Source organism: Mrakia frigida (genome assembly GCF_051309035.1).
Source record: "Mrakia frigida strain ATCC 22029 unplaced genomic scaffold BDY24scaffold_27, whole genome shotgun sequence".
In the NCBI taxonomy this organism is placed as follows: Eukaryota; Fungi; Basidiomycota; class Tremellomycetes; order Cystofilobasidiales; family Mrakiaceae; genus Mrakia; species Mrakia frigida.
Genome location: NW_027481254.1, coordinates 165,871 through 187,126, shown reverse-complemented (window position 1 = coordinate 187,126; position 21,256 = coordinate 165,871). Strand labels below are relative to the sequence as shown.

At 54.6% G+C, this 21,256-nt stretch overlaps 9 protein-coding genes across 9 annotated transcripts; 4 read left to right on the top strand and 5 right to left on the bottom strand.

Moving 5' to 3' along the window:
- Positions 1 to 44: 44 nt before the first annotated feature.
- On the bottom strand, positions 45 to 2,492 carry BDY24DRAFT_397048 (uncharacterized protein). Its single transcript, XM_076641513.1, has 13 exons — positions 2,350 to 2,492; positions 2,217 to 2,250; positions 2,051 to 2,060; positions 1,870 to 1,953; positions 1,736 to 1,768; positions 1,537 to 1,673; positions 1,393 to 1,461; positions 1,235 to 1,309; positions 1,050 to 1,146; positions 939 to 972; positions 742 to 874; positions 550 to 664; positions 45 to 466 (listed from the first exon to the last, which is right to left on the bottom strand). Exons 1-13 carry the CDS (start codon positions 2,459 to 2,461, stop codon positions 200 to 202), a joined length of 1,200 nt encoding a protein of 399 aa, XP_076494369.1. The 5' UTR covers positions 2,462 to 2,492; the 3' UTR covers positions 45 to 199.
- Positions 2,493 to 2,738: 246 nt separating this feature from the next.
- Positions 2,739 to 3,857, top strand: BDY24DRAFT_397046 (FKBP-type peptidyl-prolyl cis-trans isomerase). The gene is made up of 6 exons (XM_076641512.1): positions 2,739 to 2,902; positions 2,994 to 3,046; positions 3,167 to 3,240; positions 3,331 to 3,440; positions 3,534 to 3,589; positions 3,706 to 3,857. The coding sequence occupies exons 1-6, from the start codon at positions 2,773 to 2,775 to the stop codon at positions 3,745 to 3,747; spliced, it is 465 nt and encodes a 154-aa protein (XP_076494368.1). The 5' UTR covers positions 2,739 to 2,772; the 3' UTR covers positions 3,748 to 3,857.
- An 896-nt stretch (positions 3,858 to 4,753) lies between these two features.
- BDY24DRAFT_443361 (uncharacterized protein) lies at positions 4,754 to 6,776 on the bottom strand. Its single transcript, XM_076644759.1, has 7 exons — positions 6,646 to 6,776; positions 6,472 to 6,530; positions 6,241 to 6,366; positions 5,754 to 6,174; positions 5,321 to 5,656; positions 4,991 to 5,175; positions 4,754 to 4,836 (listed from the first exon to the last, which is right to left on the bottom strand). The coding sequence occupies exons 1-7, from the start codon at positions 6,727 to 6,729 to the stop codon at positions 4,794 to 4,796; spliced, it is 1,254 nt and encodes a 417-aa protein (XP_076494367.1). The 5' UTR covers positions 6,730 to 6,776; the 3' UTR covers positions 4,754 to 4,793.
- A 66-nt stretch (positions 6,777 to 6,842) lies between these two features.
- Positions 6,843 to 9,032, top strand: NSA2 (rRNA-processing protein NSA2). The gene is given in 11 exon segments (XM_076641511.1): positions 6,843 to 6,888; positions 6,906 to 6,908; positions 7,053 to 7,084; positions 7,161 to 7,179; positions 7,266 to 7,279; positions 7,413 to 7,632; positions 7,904 to 8,168; positions 8,279 to 8,349; positions 8,470 to 8,554; positions 8,697 to 8,759; positions 8,862 to 9,032. 11 exon segments carry the CDS (start codon positions 6,886 to 6,888, stop codon positions 8,867 to 8,869), a joined length of 783 nt encoding a protein of 260 aa, XP_076494366.1. The 5' UTR covers positions 6,843 to 6,885; the 3' UTR covers positions 8,870 to 9,032.
- A 1,357-nt stretch (positions 9,033 to 10,389) lies between these two features.
- Positions 10,390 to 13,690, top strand: BDY24DRAFT_141983 (uncharacterized protein). The gene is made up of 10 exons (XM_076636083.1): positions 10,390 to 10,479; positions 10,553 to 10,763; positions 10,978 to 11,185; positions 11,263 to 11,609; positions 11,671 to 11,729; positions 11,801 to 11,894; positions 11,987 to 12,308; positions 12,426 to 12,699; positions 12,778 to 12,881; positions 13,136 to 13,690. Exons 1-10 carry the CDS (start codon positions 10,422 to 10,424, stop codon positions 13,373 to 13,375), a joined length of 1,917 nt encoding a protein of 638 aa, XP_076494365.1. The 5' UTR covers positions 10,390 to 10,421; the 3' UTR covers positions 13,376 to 13,690.
- Positions 13,691 to 14,446: 756 nt separating this feature from the next.
- On the top strand, positions 14,447 to 14,985 carry BDY24DRAFT_397030 (uncharacterized protein). The gene has a single exon (XM_076641510.1). The coding sequence runs from the start codon at positions 14,499 to 14,501 to the stop codon at positions 14,967 to 14,969; it is 471 nt and encodes a 156-aa protein (XP_076494364.1). The 5' UTR covers positions 14,447 to 14,498; the 3' UTR covers positions 14,970 to 14,985.
- A 257-nt stretch (positions 14,986 to 15,242) lies between these two features.
- Positions 15,243 to 15,981, bottom strand: BDY24DRAFT_343286 (uncharacterized protein; the record flags this gene model as incomplete). The annotated part of the gene is made up of 3 exons (XM_076637513.1): positions 15,243 to 15,588; positions 15,713 to 15,757; positions 15,860 to 15,981. 3 exons carry the CDS (start codon positions 15,979 to 15,981, stop codon positions 15,243 to 15,245), a joined length of 513 nt encoding a protein of 170 aa, XP_076494363.1.
- BDY24DRAFT_141952 (uncharacterized protein) lies at positions 15,855 to 19,270 on the bottom strand. The gene has a single exon (XM_076636082.1). It carries the CDS (start codon positions 19,044 to 19,046, stop codon positions 16,215 to 16,217), a length of 2,832 nt encoding a protein of 943 aa, XP_076494362.1. The 5' UTR covers positions 19,047 to 19,270; the 3' UTR covers positions 15,855 to 16,214.
- Positions 19,271 to 19,299: 29 nt separating this feature from the next.
- On the bottom strand, positions 19,300 to 20,971 carry BDY24DRAFT_397022 (uncharacterized protein). The gene is made up of 7 exons (XM_076641509.1): positions 20,670 to 20,971; positions 20,465 to 20,525; positions 20,333 to 20,390; positions 20,203 to 20,235; positions 20,017 to 20,066; positions 19,720 to 19,914; positions 19,300 to 19,645 (listed from the first exon to the last, which is right to left on the bottom strand). Exons 1-7 carry the CDS (start codon positions 20,804 to 20,806, stop codon positions 19,406 to 19,408), a joined length of 774 nt encoding a protein of 257 aa, XP_076494361.1. The 5' UTR covers positions 20,807 to 20,971; the 3' UTR covers positions 19,300 to 19,405.
- Positions 20,972 to 21,256: the final 285 nt, after the last annotated feature.

Sequence of the window (21,256 nt, the reverse complement as noted above, 5' to 3'; positions counted from 1 at the left end):
TCGGACTTCGTCGACGAGCTCGTTTTTCTCGACGCGACGCGCAAGAAAGAAGGTCCATGATGCATCAAAGGCAACAAATCGATCAAAGAAGAAAGAGAGGGCAAGTTAAGATATTCAAGAGGGTGTAAAGCTGAAAGGGTATCAAAACAGTCTCTAAAAAGGTCCAAGGAGAGATGAAATCAAAACGAAACCCCCAGCTCTAGAGGGGAAAGACGAGTCCTCCCACGACGGCGCCAACGACCAAAGCTCCAGCCCAGGCTCCTCCGGCTCCTCCGATCCTGACGAAGGCTCCTCCAGTCGATCCAACGGCGGCGGTCCCAGTGGAGGAAGTACTAGCAGATCCTGAAGTCTTCGAAGCGGACGACGATCCAGTTTGCGAAGCGACGGGGACGTTGGAAACGGATTGAACGTCGGCGTTGCTGCTGAAGATGGACATGTAGGAGATCTCGAAGTAGGCGTCGACGTACTGGGAGGAGGAAGTAGAACGAAAAGGAGGGAATCAGCGTGAGAGAAAGAAGGACAGACGGAGGGAGGAGATCGAGAACGAACATTCGTCGAGTTCAAAACGTAGGTGGTGTAGCAAGAATCGTTGGGCCAAACAGGTTGGGCGCATCCGTTCTCAATCAGAGAAGCGTTCGTTCCAGCCCAGACTCCACAGAGAGTACTTCAGTTTCGAACAAGAGAAGAAAAGCGTCAGTCGCGTCGATTGGGGAGATCTCCTATAAAGCAGGAGAGACTTACATGTCAATCACCGCCCTTTGCTTCGAGATATAGTCCGAAATAGGAGAGCACCCAGTAGAAGGCCAGAAGGCGACGGGAGTCCCGAGGATCGAAGTGTCGAGGGAGGTGGCACTTTTCGTGACGGCGGAGGGGACTGGAGGTTGGGGTCAAAGTCAGAATCTATCTTCCATCTGAATCGAGGATAAACGAAAGCTTACTGTCGGCTCGGCTGTAAAACCAAATCGAGATTCCCTGTAAACAAACGGAGGCGGTGGAAGGAAAGTCAGCCCTCGATCCTCCGTCCCCGCTCGAAGTCGAGTAGAACGTACCGTCGTAGCGAGCTCAGTCACCCACACTCCTCCTCCTGCAGAGTTAAACTCGGTACCGTAAGAGTTGGTGGCGGTCTGCTTGACAGTGCAGCCAGCTCTGCGAAGGGAGGAGGAAAGAGAAACAAAGGTCAGCACGCGTCTCCATCCCCTTTCCTCTTCTTCCTTCGGGAACCGTATGAACTCACCCAATGGTGTTGTTGCAGTTTTGGTCTCCGATAGTACCTCCAGAAATCATCGTAGCGTCGTTCGCGGGGGTGCATCTGGAAGGAAGAGAGTGAACGAAGTGAGAAGGGGAAAGGAGGCGACGCGCCGAGTTTGAGTCTGATGATGCAAGGAAACGAACCCAGCGATGGTGTGAAGAGCCATCTGGTTCGACTCAGCCAGGTTGATACCTTCAAGAATGTCGATCTCACTGGAAAACGAGAGAAAAGGTAAGGTCAGCCGAGCGAAGACGCGTCCGAACGAAACGAAGAGCTGCGATATTCACCCTCCCACTGGCCACAGGTCATTCTTCGTCCAAAACGCAGGCCAGGTCGAGCACGAGTACGGCAAGTGGATGGCGTCAAAAACCCATACGGTGCCCACGTCGTATGCGGTGTCAAGATCCAAGCGAACACTGTTTCGCTGAAGAAGGGTAGAGCGGGTTAGCAAGCGCTTCCCTCCTCAAAAAGAGAGCTCATCGGTACCTTATTGTTCCAGATGACCTCTTCCGTCGAGACCTGTCCGAAAGCAAAGCAAAAGGAAGAGCGACGCGTCGTCAACTTCAGCCCAGCTGGGTGCGCTTCCTTCGGATGGAAGAGCGAGCAGACTCTCAACTCACCTTGATGATAGCGTTTCCAGCGTCGTTGACGTACGCGAGAGACGGGTTGCTGGACGAGTTGACATACTGCACGTCTCCCGAAGTCTAACAAAGGAAGAAGCGAGGCGTTTCAGATTCGGATTTGGGTGACCAACGTCGCGAGAGAGGAGCAAGAAAAGGCCGAGCTGCAAGAAGGACTCACGGTGATATCGCTAGAGAGGATAGAAACCAAAGCCAGAGGTGTTCAGCTCTTGAATCGCACTGCGAGGGGAGCGGCGTGGAAGGGAGGGAAGGTGGGACGAGAGAAGTCGAACTCCCTCGGGAGCGGACTCCCCTGCCCTTCCTTCTCAAGCGAACAGTGCACTCACGGAGCGTCAGCAAAAGTCCATCCGTTGAAGAAGGCTACAAAGCAGAGAAGGAAAAGTTAGCGCTTCCGAAATTGAAGAGAGGGAAGCTGGAGAGCGAGGTAAAGAAAGGTCGGAAGAGGATTGAAGGACTCACTTGCTCCTGAGTGTTCTTCGACGAGATTGTAGGTGGCAGCTGAGGCGGGAACGATCCAAGTCGTAGATGAGACGAGAGCGAGGGTTGCCACTCCAAGGAGAGTGGAAGACATGGCGAAAAGAAAAGAAGGGGGGCTTGTCGTGGTTGGGGAGAAGGAAGGGGAGGAGGGGGAGTCGTGTTGACCTCGAACTTCAGCCCCTCTTCCCCCGCCTCTGGCTCTCTCTCCTTTTTTCTCACGGTTTCGTCAGAAAGTCGATTCTCAGGTAGCTGAAGAACCTCCTGGCAGAAACAAAAACCTCAGAAAACTCGATTTTGGTTACCAACGGAGGAGACTGCGGTCCTGCCAGCGAAACCGTCGAGCTCAACGAGCTTCTCCCTTCCCTCCCATCCACCCACTCTCTCCTCCCTCCTTCCCTTTTCGCCATGAAGTTCTCCGTCGCCGCTCTTCTCGCTCTCACCCTTCCTCTCCTTGCCCTCGCCCACGGAGACCACGGAGATCACTCTCACGACGAGCCTGAGGCGCCTGTCGAGAAGATCACCAAACTCCAGATCGGTTCGTCCTTCCCTCCCTCCTTCCCTTCCTTTCTTCGAGTCGCTCGAGCCACGCTAACCTCTTGCACCCCTCACTTCCTTGTCTCTTTCAGGTGTCAAGTACAAGCCTGAGGTCTGCCCCATTCAGAGCAGGAAGGGTGATAAGGTTGGTTGGAATTCCTTTCTTCCCTTCCTCCCCCTCTTCCTATGAGCTCGAGTTCTCACGGCGACCCTGACCTCGCACGATCTCTGTGCTCTCAACTAAACATTTTCCTTCATTGTTCAGCTCTCAATGCACTACACTGGAACTCTTTACAGCACCGGAGAGAAGTTCGACTCTTCGTTGGATCGAAACCAGCCGTGAGTCGACCACCTCTGCTTCCTCCCCTCCGTCTCTTCCCTCGTCCCCTTCGGACGCGTTCTGACTCTCCTCCCCCTCGTTTCTATTAGATTTGAGTTCACTCTTGGGGCTGGACAGGTGATCAAGGGGTGGGATCAAGGTCTTATCGGCGTCTGCGAGGGAGAGAAGCGAAAGTTGACCATCCCTTCCGACATGGCTTGTGAGTCCGCGTAGAGGAGGAGCAGAGCTGAAGAGCTTGCTACAAGATTTGAACTCGGTTCTGACTCTGTTCTTGCTTTGTCTGCTCGATCAGACGGTGCTCGAGGTGCTGGAGCGACCATCCCTCCTCACGCTACGTTGGTGTTCGAGGTGAGTCGCCTCGTCTCTTCCCTCCTTGGAACAGCACGACGTCTTCCGTACTGTTTCAGCGAGACTGACCATCTCTGCTGATCCTTACTCTTTCCCTTTTTGGCTTTCGTACCTAGGTCGAGCTCCTCAAGATCAAGAACAGGAAGGTCGAGCTTTAAAGAGGGCAGACTCTCGATTTCGTTTCGTTCCGCTGGACAGAGCGATCAATGGACGTTGCTGCTCAAGATATGGTCGCTTCGAATATTAATCTTCGCTTGATCCGTGAGAAGCTAGTGAGTCTTCGGAAAGCAGAGGAGAGGACGGAAGGGAAGGGTCGAGACGCGTCGCGCGTCCGAAGGGACCGCTTTTCCCCTCGTCTTCCGTTTGTTCGACTAGCCAACCAAGGAAAGAACGTCGCATCTCAAGACCAACTTGTAACCGAATACTACGAAACGGATCTGCGGGCGAAGCTGAAGGCAGAGGAGGAGCTTGAAATGGAATGGTTGCAGGGCGACGGCGACGCGACTGAACCGTGCACTTGAAGAGCGACGGAATAGTTACTTCTGCACTCTTTTCTCTCCCCTAGAACCCTGAAATGACAGGCTCCCCTACGATAGAGTAGTTAATCTGCTCGGCTTCTTTCTCGTCAGCTATCCTCTTTTCTTCGCTTTCCCTTTCGACTTCGACTTCCTTCCTCCTTTCCCTCCAACCACCACCATCCATCACGCTCCACTAGCTAAAGCAACATGTGCGCTTTCAGATTCCGACCTCCCCGCGCTGCCGTCGTCGCTCCTCGTGGACCCAGTATGCTCGGCGTTGCGATGGTGGCAGGTTCTTCCGCTCGAGCTTCCAACGCGAGGGAGGAAAGCTCAAACGCTCACTTCAGAACTCAGGTCCAAGAGTTGAAGAACCAGCTCTTCCAGAGATAGGAGAAGGTCGGTCTTTCCGTCGTTCCTTCGCTGATCTCTGCTTTCAATCGTACGGAGTCGTCGCGTCGTTTTTGGGGTTGCACTCAGCGTTGGACTCGCCTCTTCTCGTCTTTCGTTGGGATTTCTCTTCTCGCACGTAGCTTTTACTCTCCAATTGGTTTTCTTTACTCTTGGTTTCTCGATCTTGACGAGCTTCCTTCGACGAAACGAAAACTCGAATCTCCGAGACGCGTCGAAAGGTTCTTTGACCTTGATTCCGAGAAGAACCATGGTATACCAACTGCTGAAACTCCACTCTAGGCACTCCCGTTCACACTCTTGTACACTCGAAGTCGGACTCTGAGTCAATCGCCCAAACCCAGAAGCGAAAGTCAGCGTTCTCGCTCTTCCCGCCCTCGTCCTCCTCTTCCCTCTCTCTCCTTCCTCTCCCGTCCTCACCACCCCCACCTCCCCCCCACCGTGTCTCAAAAAAAAGAGTGAAAGAGAGACACACCGATCCCTCATAACCTCAATCGCACTATCCTTCAACTCCTCCGCTCCTTCAACCACAACGTCCTCCTCGTCTTCCTCGTCTTCCTCGTCGTCGTCCTCCCCGCCCTTCTTCCCTCCGAAACCTTGATGACGAGCAGGAGCCCAGGTAGCGAGATCCCATCGGACCCAGCCTGATCCGTCTCGGATCTGTGGGATCGAAAGCGAAGCCAGCGGAAAGAAGAGAGGAATGGAGGGGAGCAGTCAGTTTCTTTTGGTGGAGTTCGACGCGTCTCGGTTTCAAACCGTTGAGCTCCTTCGCTCGAAAGATAATAAAGAGCTCTGCACCACTCACCACAGGTTTCTTCCCCGTTCCCAGCACAACCAACCATTCGGCCCTCCCGCTCAACTCCCAGAGCAACCCAAACAGCTCACTGTCCATCTTCTTCTTCTCCTCCACCTTGACCGCTCCGTAACTCCTGACTCCGTCGTTCCTGAGCTCGAAGGCTCCGACGAGGTGAAGTCCGAAGGAACAGACGACAAAGTCGAATTTGGGGAAAGGGTTGAGAGGTTCGGTTGGGGTGTAGGAGGTTGGGAAAGGGAGCTTGCCGAGGGAAACTTGGAGGAAGGATAAAGGCAGGGGAGGCGGAGTGTGGGAGGGGAGGCGGTGGGTGAAGAGAGGGAGGGTAGCCTGGAGGGGAGGGAGGGGAGGTGGAGAGAGAAGGGTTGTCAGTCTGGCAACAGGAGGGAAACGAAGAGACGAGAGCGAGGAAGTATAGTCGACTCACCTCATCCGTCAAAACAGGCAAGATCTCCAACTTCTTGAACCCCTCTGGCAGATTCGGAGGAGTCACCAAGCTAGAGTACTGCCCTCCTACGAGCTGAACCGTCGTAGCTGCTACGTCGGGCTCGACGACAGCCGCAGAAGTCGACGCGACAGGAGCAGCAGGAGCGGGAGCGACGGGAGCTCGTCTTCGATTAGGAGGAATGAAGGCAGGTCGATGAGCTGGAATGGCGTTCTGTTTCATGTTGGTTTGGAGGATGGGGTGGAGGGGGGTGGCTGTTTGAGGAGGAGGAGGGGGAGGGGCAGGGAGGGCGGCGCCGAGGGGGGAGAGGGAGGAGAGAGGGGAGGAGTCGGAGGCGGCAGCAGTTTTGGTTTGGTAGCGACCGAGGTGGTGCCATTGGAGGAGGGACTCGGTTATTTCACCGCTGGGGAGAGAGAGAGGATCAGGGTTGAACGAGAGAGAGCGAGTAAGAGCTGAAGAAGAAGCTCACGTTCCACATCCGAGATCAATCATAGCCAGCGAAGTCGATTTCTCCTTGTCGTTGGAAGAATCGGAGGATCCTTCGTAACGAAGTTTTCCTTCAGCTTCGTACCATCGGTTCAGCCAGACCCAGAAGCTGAAGCGAGAGAGAGAGAGAAGAAGAAGAACCAAGCAAACGGAAAGTTCAGCCCTCGAGAAACGCAACGAGCTCGTTTCTTTGAGAAAGAAGAACGAAACTCACGCCTTCTTGACACCAGGGTAGTGAGGATTCTTGGTCGATGAAGTTTGATCTCCTACAGGCTAAACGAAACGAAGGGGAAACGAGCGAAGAAAGAAGAGAAGGGAAGGAGAGAGGGTGAGCTCGACGACATTTCGGCGCGAGCGAGGAGGGAGGTCCTCTCTTTCTTGCACTCACTCTAGCTCCTACAGAATAGTTCCACTCTTTATGTTTAGGGACCGGAGATGATCCGATGGTAGGCGTGTCTCCTGCGATGGCCATTCTTCCTCTAAAGTCGTAGTTGAAGGCCTGAAAGCGGAAAGAGGTCGAGCCCTTTCGTTCTAAAATCCAACTGCGTTGAAAGTTCTCTTCCCAGCCAACACCTTTCCCGACCCCAACCCTCACCTTCCTTCCTCCCCTTTCTCCAGAAATCTTAACATGGTTAGTACCAGACGTAACCTTTCGACATATATGCAGCTTACTGACGTCGTTTTCTGTTTTGTTGCTCTCCTACAGCCTCAGGTGAGTTGAGAGAGAGCTCGAGAGTTGAAGGAAGGAGAGGTCGGAGAGCTGACTTCGGCGTTTCTCTTTCTGGCTGCTGCCAACAGAACGAGTACATCGAGGAGTCCATCAAGCGGTGAGTAGTAGCTCAGATACGTAGACTCTCTATCTGTTTGAGCTGATTTGTTCTTTGCTTCTGTGGTATCCTTCAGACATGGTCGTCAAATGGATGTGAGTTGACCTTTCGGTTCGAGCTCATTTTCAGCCCTCGAAGAGCTGACCTTCTCTTCCTTCCTTTCCTTTCTTGTTCTCTTTAGCACGAGGAGCGAACGTGAGCACACCATTCCCATCTCCCACCTCTCTTTCCTATAGAAGCTCGTCGATCCTCGTCTAACTCCACGAGCTCCTCCCTCCACCTCTCCGAACTCACCCTCTCCCTTCCTTCTTTCCCTTTTCTCACCCAGTCGTAAACGAGCCGCCCGAGAAGTCCACAAATCCTCTGCCCGAACCCAACAGCTCTTCGGTCTGAAAGCCAAGCTCCACCACGCCAAACGACACTCTGAGAAGGTTCAGCTCAAGAAGACGCTCAAGGCTCACGACGAGAGGAACGTTAAGCAGAAGGACGACGGAGCGGTGCCCGAGGGAGCCTTGCCTACGTACTTGCTGGATAGGGAGGGTCAGAAGGTGAGTTTCAAGACGCGATTAGGAGGGTTTCGAGGGAGGAAGAGGAGGAGCGGAGGAGAGCGTGGGCTGAATGAAGAGGCGAGAGAGAGGGAGAACGTTGGTGGGATCGACGTTGAGCTCGTAGGAAGACGGGAGAATGCTGTGGATATTGGGAGAGAGACGTGGGATTTCTAGCAGAAGCCATGCTCGAACGGTTCTTAGACCTCGCGTCCAAAGCTCAAAGCAAAACGCTGACCCTCCCCTCCCTCACCTCTCCCCTTCCTCCTCTCAGGACGCCAAATCCCTCTCCTCAGCCGTCAAGGAGCGACGAAAGGACCGAGCAGCCAAGTACTCGGTTCCCCTGCCCAAGGTTCGAGGAATTGCCGAGGACGAGATGTTCAAGGTCCTCAAGTCCGGGAAGTCAAAGTCCAAGTCGTGGAAGCGAATGGTCTCGAAGGCGACGTTCGTTGGAGAGGGGTTCACGAGGAAGCCTGTGAAGATGGAGAGGTTCGTGAGGCCTATGGCGTTGAGGTACAAGAAGGCGAATGTTACGCATCGTGAGTTTCGGTTCTGGGGTTTGGGTTTTGGGTTGAGAGGTGGAGGTGAGGAGAGGAGTTGAGAGCTCACCTTTTCTCGTTTCGTTCGTTCGTTCGTTCCACCAATCTAGCCGATCTCAAAGCCACCTTCCAACTCCCTATTCTCTCCGTCAAGAAGAACCCTCAGTCGCCAATGTACACTGTGAGTCGTCGAACTTGACTTCGAGAACGAACCACCGCGTCGAGAAACGCGCGCGTCGAGCAACTCGCTCACCTCTCCCCTCCTTCCTCTCTCCCTCCTTCTTTCTTCTTCGTTCTACAGCAACTCGGTGTCATGACCAAGGGAACCATCATCGAAGTCAACGTCTCGGAACTCGGTCTCGTCACAGCAGGAGGAAAAGTCGTTTGTGCGTCTCCTCCCCTCCCTCTCCTCCGCTCCCCTCCCCTTCCTCCCCTGCCCTCCCTCCCTCGTTCCTCCCCGTTCCTATACCTCGTACTGACACTATATACTCTCTCTTCATCGTCGTGCAACTCCTCGGGCGTTAAAAGGGGGAAAATACGCTCAAATCACAAACAACCCTGAGCTCGACGGCTGCATCAACTCGGTTCTGCGTACGTTGGGGATCGTTTTTTTTCCTGCTCCCTTCCTTCTTTCGCTTCTCTCTCTATCTACACTATACTGACCCGTCTTTTTTTGGTTGTTCAAAACTACAGTGGTCTGAGGAGAGGGGTCTTTGGGTCGGCTGTTTTATGTTTTTCTCGTTTCGTCTTTCTTTTCTCCCTTCATCTCGCCTCGCATCCTTTACGTTTTTTCTTCTCTCAGTTCTATGGTTGTCTGGTCGGTTCCCACTTTGTGTGGACGGCTTATTATATGGTCTTCTCCTCGTAGTTGTTGAAGAGGGAGACGTGACGGGGATGGAGTTTAGTTCGATCAGCTCTCGGCTTGGAGTGGAGTGTTCGTTGGTGAGCTGAGATTGGAAGAGGGAGGGGAAAGTAGAGAGATGGGGAGGATCTTGACGTTGAGTACCGTCTGGGTGTTGATATCTGGAAGAGAGGAGAGAGGGAGAGGAGTCGAAGACGAGGAGAGGAATCAAGCGCGTTTTCTCGTAGCTTCACTCTCGGGAGAGATGTAACAGTCGTGAGAGTTCATGAGTAGCCAACTATTCCAACAAACGGAACTATGAAAAGAGGAGAGGAAAAGTAAACGACTCCAAGAGACGCGTCGATCGAGTCGCTCCGAGCAAATCACTCCGTCTTCCCAGCAGCTCTCTCTTCAGCAGCCTTGCGCTCCCTCGTCAAAACTGCGATGACAGAGGCGCTATCCTACATCACCAAAGCCGGCATTGAGAGGTCGAAGGGGAGGATTCAAGCGGTCGTTTGCAGACTCGACGCGACGACGAAGGAAGATGTGCTCCCCACCCACTCGTCGACGCTGATGATCTTGTTATCCTCGTCAAACTTTATGTTAACGTTGTACTCGCTCTTGAAGTCTCCTCCTGAGGCAGTCTCTCCGTCGTTCTTCAACTGCAGGCGAGAAAGAAGGGTCAAAACGACGACACGTCAGTTCGCTCCACGACTTCTTCTTTCCCTTCCCCTTCCCATTTGCTTCCCTGAAGACGAAATCATAAAGATCGAAACTTGTTGGGGCTAAAGTTCCACTCATTTTTGAAGTCGATCCTGGAGGAGAGAAAGGGAGGAAAGGGAGTGGACGCGACGAGTTCCTCGACGCGCTTGATTCTCCTCACAGCTTCGTTTACCAAGATCCGAGCTTGTGATGAGTACAGCAGATCGCAACGATATAGTGGGTAGGTTGAAGACGTCCCAACAGGTACCTCACGAAGGAGGTACGAGTACGAAGATGCCGACATGGAAACGAAACGACGACGCGTTGAACGAGCTCAGATCGGTCTGCATTCTTTCATAACTGATGAGACAAGTAGCAGTAGTTTTGGAATGAACGCAGCAGGCCAATTTGAGTTCGTTTCATGTGGGGGATGAAGGGGAGAAGAGGAAAGAGGTCAGAGAAGAGAGACGGACGCGTCGTCCTCGCTCGCTCCCCCTCGAGATTGAAAGGAAGTCGAAGGGGAGCTAAGCCGATCTATTCTTCGATTTTGAGTCTTCTCGTCCCCTGTATAGTTTCAAGAAAGAGAAAAGCTGCTGAGGAAGGAGGCGGGAGCAAATCTGCGCAGCTTCTCTGGAACGAAACAGAAGTCGAGGCCTGCTCTCCCTCCTCCCCCAAACACCCATCACCTCCTCCTCCCTCCCTCTTTCACGATGGTCAATCCACCAGCTCTCATCCTCCTGGAGAGTCTACCTCTTCCAGCTCTAGAAGGTCAGTAACCTTTTTTCCCTTGCTTCTTCCACACTTCAACACTGGAGCTGACTCGAGCTCACTTTGGTCTCAGGGATCATCTCCTCCCTCCTCCTCACGTCTCCTTCTCTCACTATTCCCTTCCTCTCCGAGATGGGCTCGATCCTCTCTGAAGCAACGAGTCGAGTCTTGTACAAGCGACTGCGGATTGTTCTCCCTGCTCTGGTTTGGGGGTTGGAAGGGAGAGGGGAGGGAGAGACGAAGGTGGAGTGGAAGGAGAGGAGGAGGTGGCAGGTTGTGCTGAGGTGAGTGTCGAAGGAAGCGTTTGTTTTTGGGATGATTTCTGAGTCGAGAGAGGAAGATTTTCTCGTTGAAGAGTCTACTGACCTTGTTCTTCTTCTCTCTCCCTCCTCCCCATCCCACCTTCTCTCTCCCCGGACCCCACACCTTAACCTCTCCTCCCTCCCTTCCATCTCCTCGCCATCCATCCATTTCTCGTCGCTCGTTCCTTCGATCCAGCAACCCGAATCGCTACGCTTCCTCGGTCAAAGAAATCTCCGTCTATCCACCTTCCAATCCGCACGCTTCCTCCCACGGTTCCCTCGCTGCCACGCCCGTCAACCAAGGAGAAGAGGACATCTTTCTCGCTTTGCTGCAGGTCTGCGCGAGCTCGGTAGAGAGGATCGAGTGGAGAGGTGTAGGAGTTTGGGGAGAAGGAGTCAGTCAGGTGAGTAGAGTATAGGTTTGGAGGAAACGAAGAACGAAACGCCGAAGCTCACTCGTTCCCTCCCTCCCTCGTTCCAGCAACTCCTCTCCCTCCCCGTCCTCCAGCACCTTTCTCTTCTCCCTCCACCCCTCCATCCTTCCTCCCTCTCAACCCAATACCATCCTTCCTCCATCCCTCGATTCCACCTTCCTCACCCTATCCCGCAATCCCTTCGCACCCTCGCTCTCTCCCGTCTCTCTCCCATGGGCGCCAAAAACTTCGCTTCCCACATCACCAACCTCCCAGGTCACAGTCCACTCGACAAGGTTTCGGTGGATTCAGCGTTGTTTGATGATCAGCTGGCGGAGAACTTGAGCGAGGCAGGGAGGGGAGTGAAGGAGGTCTGGATCAGAACGACGGGGACCAAGTTGACGGATGTGGGACTGTGAGTCTGAGTCTCTGTTAAGCGTGAGCCGAAGCTGATAGAGATGGTTTCTCTCGTATAGGTCGAAGCTGTTCGAAGGATGTGTGGACCTCGAGCGGTTGACGCTTTCAGAGGTTCAAGGTTCGTCGCGTCTTCTTTTTCGGTACGAGAAGAGATCGAAGCTGACTCTCGTTTGACTTTTACTTGTACAGGTCGGTTCTCAAAGTCCATATGGATGAAGATCGATTTCCCCGAGACCTTCAAGCATCTTCGGGTCGAAATCTCGGATGTCGGCCCTCATCACTCGTCAGTCACCTCTCCTCTTCTTTGCTCCGACTTTCGCTTCTCTCCCGTACCAACTGTCCCACTTATCTCCTCTTCCAACTTTCCTCACTTAGCTGGTCCCTCGATCATCTCCTCTCGATCCCTTCGGTCCAACTGAGCAACCTCCAAACCCTCTCCATCACTCGTTCGACTCCTCCCTTCTCCCTCTTCCCCGTTCCACCCCTCGGCCACGAACCTCCTCCTCCAGACGACGTCTGTGTGGTCAAGCCTATTCCCGAAGCTCTCTATGAAGCTCTTCTCGCAGAGGGGACGGGACTGAGGGTCCTCGAGCTCGATTGGTGGGAGGTGTCGTCGGATCAGGTTTCGAAGCTGGCGAAGACGTTGACGAACCTCGAGAAGTTCAAGTTCGAGCTGGATGCTCCGTTTTCGAAGCTGGTGAGTCTAAAGTTTCCTTCTTTGCCCTCTCGAATCACTTAGTGCCCAGAACCCCGAGACTGACGCGTCGTTCGTTCTCTTTGTCCTCCCTCGTCGCGTCGAAACCATTTACTCCAGCTCCTCCTCACCACTCCCTTCTCCTCCCTCACTCGGCTTCACACCCTTCACGTCATCATCCAAACCCAGCATCTCCCTCTTCCCAGCGCAGCGCCAACGAGCTCGTCCATCCCGCCTCACACTCCTTCGTCTTCGCCAACGATCTCCAAGTCGTCTCTTCGGTCGGAGAATCAGCAGCACGCTGTTCCTAACAACGCAACGGGGAACCCTTCGCCTCCGGTATCGCTGTCGGATCTTCAGAGCCCTCCGGGAGAGGAGCTTCATCCTGTCCTTCGTGAGTTTTCGAGCCCATCTCGTTTCGAATCGGCGACCGACGCGTCCAAATCTGACCCTCGATTCTTTTCTTCTTCAGTCGCCAAGTCCATCGATCCCACCATCCCGCTCCTTCGCGACGTCCGCAAGTTTGTCCGTCGCGTCCCTCGCCTCGTCGAACTCGGCTGGGTCGGTCGAGGAGGAGTAGGACTCTGGCTAGCCTCTCGAGATACCGAGCAACCCTCCTCCCTCTCGGAATCGATCGGTTCCTCCTCTACCATCGGCCGAGGAAGAAGATCAAGCTCGGGAGGAGGAGCCGTCGTCGCTGCGACAGGTCTCAAGGGAGTCGTCGATCTCGAGTTCGTCTCCTTCGCCATCAAGTGGAAGGACGAGTGGGCGGAGGCAGCGAAGGGGTTCCCTCCTTGGAACTTTGAGGGAGGAGGTGGTGCTGGAGGGAGTCCTTCGAGGGAGATGAGGGAGTTTGGAGCGGGAGGAGGTGGAGGAGGAGTTGGAACGAGTCCCAGATCGAGCTTCTCCACGGCGGGAGGAGGAGGTCAAACTTCGATGGATCGGGATCGGCTGGGTCACGAACGACAAGGATCGATCGGTTCGACGTCGGAGAAGAGAAGAGGAATGTCCATGTCCTCGAACACCAGCAGTTTCGACGGAGGAGCAACTTCACCCTCGGCCGTCGTTGAAGGAGGAGGAGGAGGGACCCTCCGTCTCGATCTTGGACGCGTCGATCCTCCCAAGCAGGAACCTACCTCTACCTCGACTGATCGTCGTCGTTCGGTCGTTGAGGACCCAGCAACGTCGAACCCTTCAGAAGCTGCCGCAGGAGGAGGAGGGGGAACCAACCCCGTCGTCTCACCTCGAGGATCCATCCCAGCCAAATTCCTCCCTCCTCCACCTCAACCTCCAGCCACCCGTCGAACCGCCTCCTCCTCAGCAGCCGCCTCAGCTCTCCCTACCGTCACATCCTCAGCGGAACTCGAACGACTCGGACTCGAGGAAGAGTACGATCCCCAACCCTCCAGCTCGTCCGCGTCGAACAAGACCACCCCTCCCGCTCTCCTCTCCTACCGGGATCGAGCAGCTCGAACCTCCCCAGGCCCCTCTACCTCCGCTCTCCTCGATCCATCTCAAGCTTCATCCTCGTCGTCGTCGAACGGGAACGGGAAGAAGGGACGAAGCAAGGTCGTCGTCGTCCCGGGGAATCCCAACCCTACTCCCGCTCAAGCTCATGCTCATCAACAAGCCTCGACTTCTCCTACGAGTCGATCGGGAGGAGGAGGATCTATTGGAGGAGGGACTCATTCGAGGAGAGCTAGTGAACCACTTGTTGTGAAGGCTGAGGCTGGAGGAGCGGGAGCGGGAGGGAAGAAGGTCGTTTCGCCGAACGGATGGAAGACGACGACGGGTCAGGGTGGCAGTGGGAAGAAGAGTGGTGGGGCGAAGAAGAAGGGAGGGAGTGATTTGTGATGTGGAGGAGGAGGAGAGAGGCGAGGTGGTGTGTTTTGCCTTTTCGTTGTTCGTTTGCTTTTTTGCTTTTTTTGGTTGCTTTTTGATCGAGTCTTGGGTTTCGGAGTTGGCTGAGGCCGTTTATGCATTTCCTTCTTGTTGTGTCCGCTTTGAGATCGAGAAAGGGAGAGCGGGAGAGGAAGACAGGGAAGACGCGACGCGTCTCAGGAGAGACTTTGAAGCGATGTTTGGTTGAGGGAGACGAGAGAAGGAGATCATGAGAGAGGGAAAGACGAGGAATTAGATACGTATGGAGATCGGGATGGGGCTGGCGAGACAAGGTCGACGTAATGGGCTGAAATGAAACGGGAAGCGCGTCGATCGAAGTCGCAAAGGGAAAGAAAGAAAGGAAAGCGAAAATCGAACGAAACCAGACGAGAGTGGGAAACAAGGGTAATCAAAAAGTGTGTAGAACAAACTCCAAACGACACTACTCCCCAACCAAACTACTCCTCTCCCTCCAAACCCCTTCAACCAGCCTCGTCGTCGCCCAATCCATTCTTTCCAACTCCCGCATCGCCTCCCACTCCCCCTCCCTCCTTCCGACATGGCTTTGGAATCGATCCACCGTGGTTTACTGAAGCTGAAGCTGGAGGAGGAGGAGAAGCTTTCCCACGGAACGGTGGGGAGGGAGAGGGTGACGGTTGGAGGCAGCCTTGCGAAGTCAGCTGTCTCGACGTCGACGCCCTTTCTTTCGCTGAGAAAAAGGATAAGCAGACATCAAGATTAAACCCAAAAGAAGAAGAGAGAGATAGAAAAAAGCGGAGATAGAACATAAGTACCACACCCCTCCACCCTGCCCTCCGAAAAGCAAACCATAACAAAGCTTCAAAACGACGACGCGACTACAGAAGAACTCCCCGCCCCTTCTTCTTCCCCTTTCCCACCGACGAGCTCGTCCCAGCTCCACCACTCGTACTGCTCCCTCCTCCTCCTCCTTGGTCCTCCCTGCAGAACGAACGAGCGAAGAAACAGAACGGAAGCGGGTTCAGCGTGAGGTCAAAATCGACGAGAGAAGAGATACGGAAGGGGTATCCTCACGGCTCATCCACAGGAGGTTGAAGCCCACTTCGAATACACTCTTGGCCTGCTTCGGACTTGACTGTAGGTGAACGGAAGCAAGAAGGAGGAAGGAAGAGGACGAGGCAGAAAGTGCGACGCGTCAGTTTCATCTCGCTTTCTCGTCTCCCTCGTTTCGAGAAACGCGTCAAACTCCGGTCGACAGGACGAGAAAGAAGACTCACGATGTCGAGCAAGAGCATCCAGTCGAGCGAACTTCCGTTGACAACCTAGGCAGGTGTGAGGGCGGTAGCCGACGTGAAGAGCCATGTGTCGTTTGCAGTCGTGCTGTCGAGCGAAGGCTTTGCCACAGGTTTCGCACTTGAAGGGTCTGAGATAGCAGAAGAAGAAAGGGAAAGAGGTGAAAGATCGGAAAGAGCAGTTCAGTCAGTTTCGGAAGCATTCGAGGACGGACGAGAAGTGGGAAGTCGAGCAGATCAGAGAACGAAACGCACCTCTCGTCCGTGTGAGATCGAAGATGACCTTTGAGATTGAACGATCTGATAGAGAAAGGGAAACGTAACGGTCGAAGAAAGTCAGCTCCAACTTCGTTCTCTCTTTTCAGACGCGTCTCCGTTTCTTCTCGAGGACTCGAAACTCACCTAGTGAACGTCGACCCGCACCCAGGAATCGGACAGACGAACTGAGCAGCAACCTTCCTCCTCCCTTGACTCGCCGCCGCCGTCTTCTTCGTCGTCACGCTATGCTTGCTCACGACACTCATGTTGCTCGTCACACTCCCGCCTCCGTCGCTCCCTCCCGCTCCTCCTCCCTGAGATCCAACCTCGTCCGGATCGAGAGCGAGGATGTCCGGTGTTGGCGAGCGAGATCGAGATCGAGAAGACGGTGAGAACTCCGGCGAGGAAGCTGACCAGGAAGGGGAAGGTGCTTGGAGATGTTGTTGGTTGTTTCGAGGAGAGTGAGGAGAGGGGACGCCTAGGGTTCCGTCTGAACGAGTTATCGAACGAAGGAAGTCGGGTGCTGAGGCTGTGACTTCTGCTGATTTCGCCTGTGGTACAGATAAATCGAATGAACGGAAGGAGAGAGATCAGCTCCAAGTGAACGAAGAACGGAAAGGTGAAGGAAGGGAAGGGACGAGAAAGACGAGACGCGACGAACCTTTCGATGACCTTTCCTCTTCCCACCTGCATCGCTCGAACTCCTCCTTACTCCAACACCACTCCCACCAATCCCACCATCGTCTCCATCCTCTCCTCCTCCCCCTCGTCCCCAAGGATTCAACAGACCTCTCCCGTACTCAGGCGTTCCAGGCCCAAACGCTCTCTGCCCAAAGCTCGCTCGTCTCGGATGCCCAACCTCCCCTCCTCCTCCTCCATCATCGAACCCAAATCCAGCACCTATTCCTTCTCCACCACCTCCGACCATCCCGTCATCTCCCGTTGGCTGCCTGACCGGAGCCATGAAGAACGGGAAGCTGAACGTCGAAGGACTCGGTAGACTTCCTTGGTGAGATCCCGTTCCGTCGTCCGACAAGCTCGCTGGGTCGGCTGAGAAGTTGAAGCTCGTGTTCGGGGAGGTGAGAGGAGGGAAGAAGGAGGAGTTTGGGTCGTGACGACTCCCTGGAAGGAGGGAAGGGTCCATAGTGGGAGCTTGAGGAACGGGAGGTCCGAAATCGTAAGGGATGAGAGAAGCTTCGGATCGTGAACGTTGACGGATTGGGGGAGCTTTGAGTTGACGAGGGAGGTTTGAGGAGGAGGGTTGAGTGGGCTGATACTGATAGGGAGGGTTGGGGAAATGGTGCTGAGGCTGCTGCTGCTGCTGTGGAGGCTGGTTGAACGTGTAGGGCTGATAGGAGGAGGGAGGTTGCTGCTGTTGTTGGAGGTGAGGGAACTGATGCTGCCGAAGCTGCTCCTGCTGTTGAGTGGATCCGTACGGCTGCTGCTGCTGAGCGACTCCTCCCTGCCACTGGTTCATCTGAGCGAGACGAGCCATCCAAGCCTGAGGCGTGCTCGGAGCTCCTCCTGCCCCTCCTTCGGCTCCCATCGCCTGCTGCTGCTGGTACTGAGCCATCTGCTGGCTCGCTAGCTGCTGCTGAGCCATCTGCATCGACATCATCGCGACGAACTGGGATTGAGACGACGTGAACTGCTGCCCTGGTTGAGAGGGATCCTGCGACGACGCCGACGGAGCTTGTTGCTGCTGCTGCGAGGAGGGACCGTTGGGAGGAGGTGTAAATCCAAACGACGCGTGGGGAGACGCTGTGTCGAGGGAGTGGAGAGGAGGTTGAGGTCGAGCGGAGGGTGACTGATGAGGGAGAGGATGGGGTGCCGCCTGCTGCTGTTGCTGCTGCTCCTGGTGCCTTCGATTCAGCTCTGCGAGGTGTTCCGAGAAGATCTGACCTGCGAGCTGACCACTCGTTGGTGTTGAGGGAACGATGTTGATCTGAGGTCCTCCGACTCCTCCTCCTTCGGTCGCCAGACGCATCACTCCCGCCATCCTGGGATCCACTGGAGGGAAGAGACTCGAAGCTGAGGAGGGTTTCTGCTCGGCCTGAGGACTGACGATGGACGCTTCGGTTGGGTCAGGAGGGATGATGAGGGAGGGAGGGGATTTGCTGCTTCCTCCTTGAGCGGGAGGAGAGGGAGAGGCTGGGTTGGAAGCTGGCGAGTAGGCGATGTTGAACGAGGGAGGAGATGGGTTTGTGTGTGGAAAGGGAGAGGTGTGATGGGAACCGGAGTAGGACGGAGAGGAAGGATGGTCGTAGACGTGTTGTTGAGGATCGGGAGAGGGAGGGAGGTTGAAGGAGGGTTGAGGAAGAGGACTGCCTCCTGCTGAAGCGATGAGAGCTAGATCCTCGAACGTCAAACCTCTCATGGCCTCGTCCATAGCTGCTGGAGACGATTGACTGAAATCAAAGCTTCCTCGTCCGACGGAACCCTCATACGAGCTTGGACCGCCTCTTTCTCCGTCTCCTCCTCGAGCACTCCCTGCGACGGAGGAAGCCCTGCTCCGACTTGAACGATGATCGTTTCCGCCGTCGTAGGAGTGAGCTGGGGAGTGGGAGTGGGTCGAGCGATGGAGAAGGGAAGGGTTGGCCCATGGATCTGGAGCGGGAGAGGGAGGGTTCGTGGTGATGAAGTTGAACTGAGGAAGAGGTTGGGAGCTGAAGTCGAAGGTGTTAGACGAGGAGGAGGAAGGTTGAGGGGGTTGTTGCTGTTGGAACATCCAGGGCTGCTGCTGTTGCTGTTGGTGATTGGATGGTGACGATGATGATGGTTGGTAGGAGGAGAAATCCTGTTGAGGTTGATTGAAAGAGAAGGAGGAGGAAGAGCTCGAGGTCGCTTGTCCTCCTCCTGCTCCACCTTCCCCTGCTTCTCCTCCGTACATTCCACCCGTCGCTCCTCCTAGTAGACTCGACTCCGTATACACCTCTCCTCCCTGGAACGACTGTCCGTACGAGTTGGTTGGCTGGTATCCTCCCTGATCCTGCTGACTTCCTCCGCTTCCGGAAAGATCGAAGGAGGAGAAGTCGAAGGACGTTTCTCCTCCTCCCCATCCTCCATCCTGAGGTGGTTGCTGCTGCTGAAGATAGCTAGACGACGAAGCTGATCCCAAGAACTGTTGCTGCTGCTGATAGGAGGTTGGAGTTGGAGCGTAGATGGAAGGATGGGAGGAAGAAGTCGAGGAGAGGTTTCGTTGATGGTTTGGGAGGGGAGAGGGAGATGGATCCGTCGGAGGTCGTGGGGAAGCTGCCTTCTCTATATGAGCAGAAGAGATCGAAGCGAGGATGTGATCGAACTCTTCTGGGGTTCGAGGGGCGAACGCCATACGAGTGGGAAGGGGAGCGAGATCTGAGAGAGGGAAGGGAGAGGGGAAGGAAGGAGTTGGAGGTGAACTAGCGGGGGCGAAAACGATCGCCGATGAGAAGGAGATAACGAAGATATCTTGGCTTTCAAGGAAGGTTTTTGGAACAGGAAAATTCTCTACTCTCGTCGGAAGAGCTATTTCTTGGTGCAGGGGTCGAAAAAAAGCCAGATACAACGGTGAGAAACTCGATGAACGCGTCCGAGTCGAATAGCTCCCCCCTCAGTCTCGTTTTCCCCATCGCCTCACTCGAAAAGCAAAAAATAACTCATCCTGATAACTCTTCAGAAGTCTCACGTACCGCACCTGAAATCTCTTTTCTCCTAGAGAGTCTCCATGACTGACCTCCAACCGTGAAGTTCCTTCGCGCGCCTCCTCCCTTCTTCCTCGAACTCCTCAACGACTCCCTCTTCCTCCTTCCACCCCTCGGTCAACCACTTCCCAGCGACCTTTCGACCTCCAGCAATCAACTTCTCGGATCGAGCCCAGTTGGCGGCTTTCCCGTAGCCGTTGAACGAGAGAACGACGGAGGGAGGGATCGTTCGACGTCCAACCTTCCAGACCTAAAGGAAGCAGAAAAGGGACAAACGCGTCAGAATTGAGCGGATTTTACTTGGACGGAGCGCACGAAACTCACGTAGCTGGTGACGGAGATACAGTGGACGGTTTTGCCGTCAGCGCGAGGAAGCACGCCCGAGGGTTGGGTTGGCGTCCTTCCGCTGGGAGTGTTGGTTCCAGAGATCGACGGGTAAGCAGGAGTACCAGGAGGGGATGCTCGAGTCTTCTTTGACTTCTTGGGGGTGGTGAGGAACGTGGCAGTGAAGAACATCCACTGGGAGAGGCGAAGACGCGAAGAAGAGAGGACGCGTCGGTGAGATTTCGGAAAAAACGTCCGTATGATATCTTCTCGTTATGAGAGAGATAGTATACCGACCTTCTCGTTGAAGCCTGAGACCTTCATTTCGATCTCGTAGTGGGTGAAGGCTGCGATGAGAGACAGGGCCGATAGAAGAAGACGAAGGACGTTGGGAGGGAGGAGAGAGAAAGCTGTCAGCAACAAGAAGCCCAGGAGGACCAAAATAGAAGCTGATACAATTGTTGATCATGAAGCTAGACTTACGTTCAACCTCCTTTAGGAACAGGTAATGCGTTTCTGGAAGAAGCAAGGGAGAAGACGAGGAGATCAGTTGGGTGTCCGACGCGTTCTTCCCCGCCGTCGTGCGACCAACAACCCCAGCATTTGAGCTCACCTCCAACACCGATCCATCCTCCCATCACAAAATGAGCCGAGAAGAGTTCCATTGAGATCTGAACGAAGCGAACGAGCACAAACGAAGGACGAAGGTCAGCAGAGTTCCTTCCCCTCGTTCTTGCTCGCTCACCTTCATCCGAAGAGAATCCAGAGTCTTGGCGTAATGGGAGTTCGACAGATGTTTGTAATAGCAGTTTGGGAGCAGATTCAGGAGAGAAGGAGTTGGTAAGCACGAGATATCCGAGATTCGAGAGAGGAGGAGGACGACGGACGTGGACGCTCCGTCCAGGTCCCGGTTTTGAACGAGATACGCCGAGATTGGATGGAGGACTCACTCAATAGAATCGAATCCAGCATAGGCATGTTTGGTAGAGACGAGGTCGTAGGGGCTGGCTCCGATGACCTTCTTCGTTCGAAGATGCGCGACGGGTCCGTAGATTCTCGCCTTGAGTCCTTCGGGGATAGCTTCCATCCAGACTGAAGTTGCAGAAGGAAGGTGAAGTACAGAGTCAGTCTAGATATTCTTGGAGCTGGCGGCAGACGGGGAAAGGACAGGGAAGAGGAGGGGAAGGGAAGAAGGAGAGCGCCGGGCTGAGCTCGCTCTTTCTTCCTTCGAGCCTCTTGATCGAAAGATACCCCACAGCTCGCTTGAAAGCTCGGAATATTTACCTCCATAGGTCCAGACGAAGGGCCATGATCTGAAAGAAGTCAGGGGCAGAGTCAGTTCTGTATAGGGAGGGCGAAGACAAAGCCGGAGGGAGCTCGAAGGGAAAACGAGAAGAGGAGAGCTCACCTCCAGTTAAGCACGAATACAAAGAGGACGACGGCCTTGATCCACACAGGGACGAAGGGAAGAAGGCTGCCTGTAGTCCAGAGAAAGTCCAGCATGTTGAGGAGTAGGAGCAAGAAGGGAAGGAAGTGG